This window comes from Heterocephalus glaber, unplaced genomic scaffold (assembly GCF_053883595.1).
Source record: "Heterocephalus glaber isolate CG9 unplaced genomic scaffold, H.glaber_assembly_v1.0 deba00001781, whole genome shotgun sequence".
Taxonomy (NCBI): Eukaryota; Metazoa; Chordata; class Mammalia; order Rodentia; family Bathyergidae; genus Heterocephalus; species Heterocephalus glaber.
This window is the reverse complement of record NW_028258467.1, coordinates 1,277,919-1,287,088: the sequence shown is the minus strand read 5'-3', so window position 1 is coordinate 1,287,088 and position 9,170 is coordinate 1,277,919. Positions and strand designations below refer to the sequence as shown.

Below are 9,170 nucleotides of genomic sequence, written 5' to 3'. Positions count from 1 at the left end.
CTCCTTCCTCTTTTTCTTTTTTTCCATGAAAGAAAACTTTAATCTCTGTTGCAAAAGCATCTTTATGAAGTAGAAATTCGTTTCAATAATATTACTAGAGAGTATGTTCTAGAAAGTGGAGGTAACTGGATGTAAAATTTGGGCAGCAATTTAGTAGAACAGTCCCAGATTATTAGGCTGAGCCCAACACCTAATGAGGATGAAAGCCTTGTCTGGGGGGAATTTTGGGCCATACCTGAAGAAATATTACACTGTCCATGAACCAAATTGAATTATTTTCGCAAGTGTAAAGTGTGTAAAGTTTCATACAGTAAAAGTTTTTTCTACATGCATTTCAATTTCACAGCAAGAGTGGCATAGAATATCTAAACACAGAAGAGAGCATTCATGCAAGATATCTAACTCGTTGATATAACAATGCATACACTTCAAAATGATTACACTATCATTTCCTCTAGGGCTTTCTGCAGCTACAAGGTGGCGGTTATGGAAAGCATACCTCCTGGTATCAACATCTAGAAAGCACCCACCACCTTCTATGGGTGTTCTCTTTTTGCATTTTTTCTTCATTTATCTTAATCAACTCTGCTGTTGTTGCTGCTGCTTAGCAAAACTGGTAAAAACAAAATTGTAATCACTGAACATAGCACTCTGGCAATCAAGCTGTTTAAAACCTTTAATCTTCTGGGGTGAAGAAAGCACTGTGCAACATTTAGAACTCTGATTAACAAACAAGATGGTCACAAATTTTCCTGGCTTGAAGACTTCCACAACTTTCCTGATCAGGTCATCGTAGGAGGTCTGACTTAAGTTTGTTTCAAAGCTAACATAAGAAAACTCTGCTTCTGGAGTGATGTGAATAGTCCAATAAGTTCCATCCGATTTCATTCCATTCACTGAATACCCACATGGATTGAACAGTGTGGCACCAATGATAGAACCTGGTATCAGGTCATGAATTCCACTCTCACGAGTGACATCCTTTGCAGTAACACCATCTTTCATGTAGAACTTGTCCATAACTCCTGGGTCAAGCTCGCTCATCAGAATTTCCAGGGTCTGATCTGCCTGCTTACTCGACTCTGGGAAATCCAGAGTACACTAGTACCAACAGTCAGAATTGATATGTCCCATACAATATGCTGCTCCATTTGGGAAAATTGCATTAGGAAACTCTGTTTCTTCCTGGAAATTCCGGTGTGGGTACCCTTGGTGAGAAGGGTTCACGAAATTCATAGGAGAATAAAAGAAGCTTTGAATCGATTCAAACCCACTGTGGTCCCTAGCAAGCTTCAACAGGGGAACCAGTGCTTTCAGTAAGAGGGTGGAACCACCTGTCTTCAAAATGAAACGCCTCTTGCAGACAAACATGCTTCTCTCACTGAGTACATAAGCTTCCTGCTTATCAGTTTTTGTCACACTTACCATTGAACATTGCACATCCTTCAAAAGTACATCCCACTCAGATCTCAGAATAGTGTGAAGATCCTCAGATCCCTGGTTGGTGTCGGGTTGCTGACGGGAGAACCAAACCTCCAGCAGCTTCTCGGTCCCTTCGAAAAAATGTGCAGCTTCCATCACCGTGAGACTAGCGAACAACCAACAACCACAGAAAATCAACTAAATTAAATCTCTTCTCCCGCTGCTGCCACAGCCACTGCAGATTATTCCAGCTGTGTTGCTATAAAGTTCAGGTTCCTTTTTTTGCTATAATTTTATATTAACTTTTTTAAAAAAAGGATTAATAAAATTTTCCCAGCTTTTCTGAGCGAAAGTTGAACGTGAGTCTGTTTGGAAATAGAGGCAGATACAGTTCAGTCTCTTGTAGTCCGCTGCTTTCCCATTAGAGAGAGTAGAGCGAACGCTAACTAATGTAGCCACCCATACTGTGTAAGTCCTCTTTTTCTTAATTTTGAGATAAAGTATTGCTAAATTGCTCTGCCTAGTCTTAAACTTGCAATCCTCCTGCTTTAGTCAGTCTCCCAGAGTGCTGGGATTACAGGTGTGTGCCACCACAACTGGTTTTTTTGTTTCATTTTTGAGATTTTTAAAAACTAAATGTATGCACTAACAGTTTAGCGTGCTAAAACCTCCAAATTCTCTCTCTTCCCTCATTCACTGTAACCCACTTTCCATGGGTTCTCACTGCCCACTGTCAGGGTGATGACTTCCAGAACAGCCTCATGCCTATATAAAGGTGTGCTGGGTGGAGTAGGGGCGTGGACTCTCCAGGGGAAAAGGCTCAGTGAGGACCACGCAGGAGAGAAAAGACAAGGATTGGATCCTGGAAACTCAGAGCGCAGATCTGAGACCTGCTGCTGGTCTGGCCTAGCAGTGCAGGAGGATGCACTGAGGATTCCCTGAAGCACCCAGCCTCTCTCATCCCAGCTCCATTCACAAGCACAAGTAAGTACCAGCTTCGCCCCTCCATCCTGGTAGGGACCAAAGAGCACCAATCACAGGGTTTCCCAGCGAGCTGAATGGGATGGTCTGGCCTGTCTTTCTTGACAGCAGGCCTAGGATCCAGGAAGTGTCAAGGGCTCTGCAGGGAGCCAGGTGACTAGGCACAAGCGGGAAGATAGGGTCTCCAGTGCTGCAGGCAAATAGCCCTGAGGTCCCCTCCCATGGGAACACGAGAATCCTTCCGGGGTCAGGACTTACAATCCTGGGGCCCGGGTATAGGTTGGGGAAACCTGAGGGGACCCACCCCACAGGCCTTGTGCCTGGTAGCTGCGCGGGTCCCTCCTTCCCTCAGCAGCACCTCCCAGGAACAGACCTCTGAGGGAGGAAGGGCCCTACTTCACACACGTGCGGCCCAGGTCCCATACACACGGAAAGGGTGCTTATGCCCTACATATGTGACATCAGGTCAAAATTTTAGCGTAGACCGCTGAGCTATGGCTACCGCCCCAACCAATCAGGGCCACCCTCTTTTCCAGCCGCCGACCAATCAGTAGCGACTCCGAGATCTCCTAATGGTCAGAGGGTGGGTGGGGCGGACCGCGGGCGTGGCCAAGTGCTCCGGTCTGCAGGTGAGAGGCCCATTTTTTGTGTGTGTGTATTAAATTCTTTTATTGCTACATTGTAGGTATACAACACAATTACATTTCTCATTGGGAATTGTACCTTTACATAATGCATCTTGGTTCTTATTTTTTCCCCATTCCTAGCCCTCCCTTTACGCCCTCCACCTTTCCCTATTTACAAAGACTTTATTTCCATTTTTTCCGTTTCTCATCATTTTTTCCTTCCCCTTCTTTCCTTTCCCCTGCCCCTCCCACTACCCCTACCCCTTTGGACCTTTTCTTCGTATTTTACATTTTCGATTATTCATTTTAATCATTGGTACATTTTAGGTATACAATATAATGACCTTCATCATTGGAAATTTGCACCTTTACATAGTCTCTCTTGGTTCTTATTTTTCACCCTTGCCCAGCCCTCCCTTCAACCCCTCCAGTCCTCCCTATTTACAAAGATTTTGTTCCTGTTTTTCCATTTTCTCATATTAATCCCATTCCCTTCTATCCTTTCCCCTAGCCCTCCCACTTCCTTCCCCTTTGCCCCTTTTCTTCCTATTTCACATTACCTATTATACATTTAGTCCTTATTTACACTTTCAGTTTCTCACACTAGAGAAACTAGTCGGTATTTACACATGTGTGTCCTATTTATTTCACTTAAGAATATTGCCTCAATGTGCATCCACTTAGCTATAAATGTCTCTAATTTCTCATTTTTTATGGCTGAGCAGTACTCCATTTTATTAAAAAACCCACATTTTCTTGGTCCAGTCTCCAGTTGATGGGCATTTGGGCTGTTTCCAAATTTTAGCTATTACAAACTGCGCTGCTATGAACATGGGTGCACATATATCACTGTGGTATGATTCTTTTAATTCTTTGAGGAAGATCCCCTGCAGTGGAATAGCAGGGTCAAATGGGACTTCCAGTCCTAGTTCTTTGAGGTATCTCCATACTGATTTCCACAGTGGTTGCACCAGTCTACACTCCCACCAGCAGTGGACCAGGGTTCCTCTTTCCCCACAGCCCTGCCAGCATTTGTTATTGGTTGATTTCATGATAGCAGCCATTCTTTCTGGAGTGAAGTGGAATCTCAGCATTGTTTTCATTTGCATCTCTCAAATGACCAGTGATGTTGAACATTTTTTCATGTATTTATTTGCTATTTCTACTTCTTTGTGTAAGAAATGTCTGTTCATTTCAGATGTCCATTATTGGATTGGGTCTTTAAATTTGGGAGGTCTGATCTTTTTAAGTTCTTTATAGATTCAAGATAGTAGACCTTTGTCTGAGGAAGAGCAGGTGAAGATTTTTTCCCACATTGTGGGTTGTCTCTTCACACTGCTGGTGTTTTCTCTTGCTGTGCAGAAGCTTTTTAATAAGAAGAGATCCCATTTGTTGATTGTTTGTGCTAGTTCACGGGCAACTGAGGTTTTGTTCATAAAATCTTTTCCTACACCGATGTCTTCAAGGGTTCTACCTAACCTCTGTTCCAACTGGTTCAGAGTTTCTATTTTAATATTTAGATCTTTAATCCATTTTGATTTTAGTTTAGTGCATGGTGAGAGATATAGGTCTAGTTTTAATCTTTGGCAAGTTGAAGCCCAGTTTTTCCAGCACCATTTATTAAAGAGGCTATCTTTCCTCCAGTGAGGGTGTTTGGCTCCTTTGTCGAAGATGAGATGGCTGAGTGTGTCTGGCGTTGTTTCTGCATCTTCTAATCTGTTCCACTGGTTGAGAGGCCCATTTTAGACCCCTGAGCAGGGAGCTTGCTTGTTAGCCGCCTACCACGCTGTCATGGAATTCCTGGTTCGTGTTTAAAGTGAAGTCCAGCCGGACAGTGGGGACTGTGTGGGTGGATCCTGGACGTACATGCTCACCTTCCTCATCCACCTTGGGAGGGAGGGGTGTTCGGGTTTCCCAGCCTGGCTTTTCCCGCCGTTGTCCCTGCCCCTTCCCTGTCCACATCTGCACACATTCCCCAGCATATCTCTCCAAAGGAGCAAGGCAGGAAAGTAGCAAATAAAACTCCTGAAAAGAGAGACCGAAGAGCAGTGGTGCACACCTGCAGTACCAGCACTCTGGGAGGCTGAGCCAGGAGGATCCCAATTCCATTCTAGCCTGGGCAAGGTGGCGACTTTGTGAGAACCAGTATGAAATAAATAAGTCTTTTTTTTTTTTTAAGGGCTGGGAATGTAGCTCAGTGCGAAGATTATGGGTACCATTACCAGTTTTTTTTTAAAAAGCAACCCCTAAAGAATCTAAAAGTCTGCTTCCTACCTTTTGAACGAGGGCCCAAAACCCAACTAAATTGAACCTGGTTACTGCCAGCAAAACCTGGCTCCGGGACACCACCAGCAGAAAGGATAGGGAACTTGATGATGAGAGAGACCTAAAAGGACCTTGAGGTGACAGACTAGAACACCAGACCCTGTATCCCAACCAACCGGATGGAGAGGCTGCACCGCTTCTCCTGGGGCCCTGGAGAACCCAGCAGATAGGACCTGAGGACTCAGCCCTTTCTCCCAGGGAATCAGAACCCTCAACTGGAGCAGAGAAAAGTCTGGGCACAGCTCAGCCCCAGCATAAAGGGGGCATGGGATGTGGCCTATTCAGAGGCTTCAGGTTCTCTCTACCCTTGGCCCATGACAGCCATAGCCATTTAACCCTGGCCAGTGTTGCCAGTACTGGGAACCACCTCTAGGCCCTTGCCCTTGGGTTCCCATGTCTGAGGGGCCCAGGAATCCTGGAGTAGGGGCAAAAGCACTGCCCCTCTGGTGCACTGGGCTGGAGAACTGAGCCTTTCGGGCGGGGGTGGCAGGTAGTTAGAGTTGGGGCCTCACTGCAGGTCACCCACGTTCCCGTGCTGCATAGCCAAGTCTGAGCTCCCAGACATATGTGGGTTCTCTGTCCTTGAAGGAACAGGGTGACAAGGTCTACACCTGATAGCCATCTGTGAGTCCCAGGGTACGGGACAGGATGTGGAACACACAGACATGATTGGCATGTGCAGACCTAGGGCTCACATGAGCCCCAACTTTGGAGGGTTAAGGCCCTGATTCTGAATTTGGAAAAAGGCATTGAAATGGCAGTCATGGGTTTTTCTACCAGAGAAAGGGCAATTTGTGCTCACACAAAAGCCTCACCAGGATTGTTCATAGCATATTTATTCAGAATGGGCAGAAAGCAGAAATATCCTAGACGTCCTTCAACACCTGGGTGCTCAGCAAGCCCAGCATCAATACCATGGAGCTCAAACCCCTGGCCCACACTACTTTGTGCCCTCTTATCAGGGACAGACAGCAAGAGCCAGGCACAGGCCCTCACCCTGCCAGTGGTCAGGAAAGTCCAGGCTGTCAGGAGGCCAGAGGAGAAAGTGAGTCTTGGGTCAGGAAAAACCAAGAAGTACAGGCACAGGTGCTGGGAGGAGTGCAGCAGGCTCATTGCCGGAGCAGTGGAGGCCAGTAGACTGGGCTCAAGAGGAACTGTGAATCTGCTGCTGGATCCAGGGCACATAGGTCTGGACACGAGCATAAACGCCAGGAATGTCATGCCAGCCACAGCCATAGCCCCAGCTGACCACTCCCACCAAGGTCCAGGAACCTCTGACCTTGCAGACCAGGGGGCCACCAGAGTCACCCTGGGGAGGAAAGGAGATGATGAATACTGGCCCTGAAGCATGGATGATGGTGGTGGGAAAAGACATGGATAAATGGAACTCACTTGGCAGGAGTCTCAGCCCTCACTTCCAGCACACAGCATGTCATCCAGGATGATCCTCCTGTGGAGGTGGTGCCTAGAAGCATTCTGGTACACCTCCTCACAGAGAGAGTTCTCCACCACCTGCACATTCACCTCCTGCAGTCGGAAGGGTGGGGGCAGCCATCCTGGGGGTGGGGGAGAGCAGGAGGTGGCAGCAGTGCTGGTGCACAGGCCCCTCCCATCCCCAACTGGAACTTGACTAGTCCTGGTGGGCGCAGTAGCCTGGCTTGAGGTGAGCTGCACCCTATCCAGGTCACTCCCAACCCTGATCCTCAACTACCCCTCTTAGAAAACAGTGTGGGGAACTCAAAATTCACTAGCCCATGTCTCTCTGCCATCCTAAGATTCTACCCATGGAAGGACTAGAGAAATAAGGGACCTATGTGTTCTGTTTCCCAAAAGCTTTTTTTTTTTTTTTTGGTACAAAAGATTATGAAGTCTTTCTGCCCTCAGTCCTGAGTTTATGGCCCAGTCTTGCCTCAGCCTCAGCTGGTGAGGCTCTTGATGGAATATATCAGGTTGTCCCCAACACTTACCAAAGAAGCTGAGATCACCCCACCCTGTCACCCAACACTAGTCCTTCCGGGTGACCTCATGATTGAGGGAGGTCAGCTTGACAGGCTTCACATTGGCAGAGCAATCTCCAGGTTCCGCCAGTCTCAGTAGTGCGACATCTGCACCCAGATGAGCACAAACGAAGTCTGGGTGGACAATGATCTGGCTCACACTGAGCAGCTTCTGATCCCCATAGAGGTATATGTCCCCCGCCTGGATCCAGTAGGTTTCTGGGTCAGCATTTCTACTACAGTCGGAAAGAAGCCCCAATGACAGCTCATTATAGGGTCTCCACTGAGTACTTGGGGAAGGGCTCAGAAGTTCTGAGCAGAACCACCTGGAGTCCCCACTCCCCAGACCCACACACACACCTCCTCTGTTCACCCCTCACCCAGACAGCACAAGCAATACTCACTGGTGAATGCAGTGGGCAGCAGTCAGCACCCACTGAGGGGTGGATGAGGGAGCCACCACATCTGTGCACCCAGGCAGCCCAATGGTAACTGTACACCTTCAGGCTGACCTGCCAGGACCACTTCCCCTGGGGGGCGTTGTGGCCCCCCATGATGCCCACCAGCTCTTTCTCGGTGGCCCCTGCTGTAAGTAGTGTGGGGAGCATCAGGAGGCTGGGTTCAGAAAGCCAGCCCTCAATCTGCTGCACATGCCCCAAGCCCTGGGGACAGGGCTGCCTAGGCCTCCGGGGATGGGATGGCATAATGTTCAGTCAAGACTCACCTGGGGGCTTAGCAACAGAGCCCCCCACAAGGCAGAGGCTCACAAACATCAGGCTCAGCATCTGTGGAGGAGAGAGGCATGGAGGGGCTGGGGTAACCAGGTCAGGGAAGGGATGGAGAGGGACAGAGCCACCAGGGGTACAGGAGGGGATGGACTCTTACCGTGGCAGGACTCCACACTCCTCCTCCTCCTTAGGCCTCTGGGCCCCTTTATCCTGCAGCCACAGGACGTGGGTAGGGGTTTTACCTGTCCTGTACTGTGGCGGGGGTGGGGGGGTAAGCAGGAAGTGAGATTTGGTCTCAGGTTGTGGTAGGTGGTGGAGATCCGGACAAGAGGCCCTGTGTGCTTCCAGGGCACCCATGTGCACTATCAACAGGTGAAATGTATGTGACTGGGAAGGTTGGAGTGAGAGCAGGGCTGCTTGGCCCAGGCCGGGCCTCACTGAAGTTTCATCCAATTCTTGGCAGGTCCTCAGACTACCCTTACCTGCCCCCCAACACACACACACACACACACAGCTGTAGAGGTGACACTCAGAACCAGGGAGACAAATATCCCAGGCCAGAGCATATGGCCAAAGTATCCACATCATGAGGAAGCATGTGTCCCAAGGCCCCCTGCTGGGCTTCTACCTTCCATAACTGCACCGCACACAGCCTCTGCACACTGTGCCTAAGCACATCCCTGTGAGAGCTGTCCTTGAGGTCACAGCGACTGCAGCAGGCTTGAGGGAGCTAACAGCCCACCTCACTACTGCCAGGGCAGGGACATGCACTGCCCAGGGCCCACTGACCCTGGTGTGTCCCATCCCATATCTGAGTAACACTTGGGCCCTAGGAGCCCCAAGGTGCCCCAGCTGACACTCCTCCTATTCCTGCTCAGGGCACACACTTCTCTTTTCCCTTCAGCAGTAGTCTGGCCCTGGGGATCTCATAGCAGGTTGAATGATGAGAGAGGAGTCTAAGGGACTTCCCACAAACACACGCTGAGGGACAGGGTGGACCAGAAGATCCCAGGGACACCAGGAATGGAATTCAGGGGCAGGAGTCAGAGCCTGCAAGGACCCCAGGCTGTGGTCCTGATGTGATCCTGCAG

General features: G+C 48.9%; 1 protein-coding gene and 1 pseudogene across 1 annotated transcript; both read right to left on the bottom strand.

Annotated features, from left to right (window-relative positions):
- Positions 1-579: 579 nt before the first annotated feature.
- LOC101713365 (S-adenosylmethionine decarboxylase proenzyme-like) lies at positions 580-1,747 on the bottom strand. The gene is made up of 2 exons (XM_013068854.3): positions 1,456-1,747; positions 580-1,101 (listed from the first exon to the last, which is right to left on the bottom strand). The coding sequence occupies exons 1-2, from the start codon at positions 1,576-1,578 to the stop codon at positions 580-582; spliced, it is 645 nt and encodes a 214-aa protein (XP_012924308.1). The 5' UTR covers positions 1,579-1,747.
- A 4,562-nt stretch (positions 1,748-6,309) lies between these two features.
- Positions 6,310-8,136, bottom strand: LOC147820928 (serine protease 29-like; annotated as a pseudogene).
- Between the last annotated feature and the right edge of the window lie 1,034 nt (positions 8,137-9,170).

Bases quoted from the DNA above. Each gene is read 5' to 3' on its own strand.
- LOC101713365 (XM_013068854.3), bottom strand. From the start codon at position 1,578: ATGGAAGCTGCACATTTTTTCGAAGGGACCGAGAAGCTGCTGGAGGTT. The intron at 1,102-1,455 runs GTACTTTTGAAG...TGTTGGTACTAG, and splicing joins TTCTGAGATCTGAGTGGGAT to TGTACTCTGGATTTCCCAGA.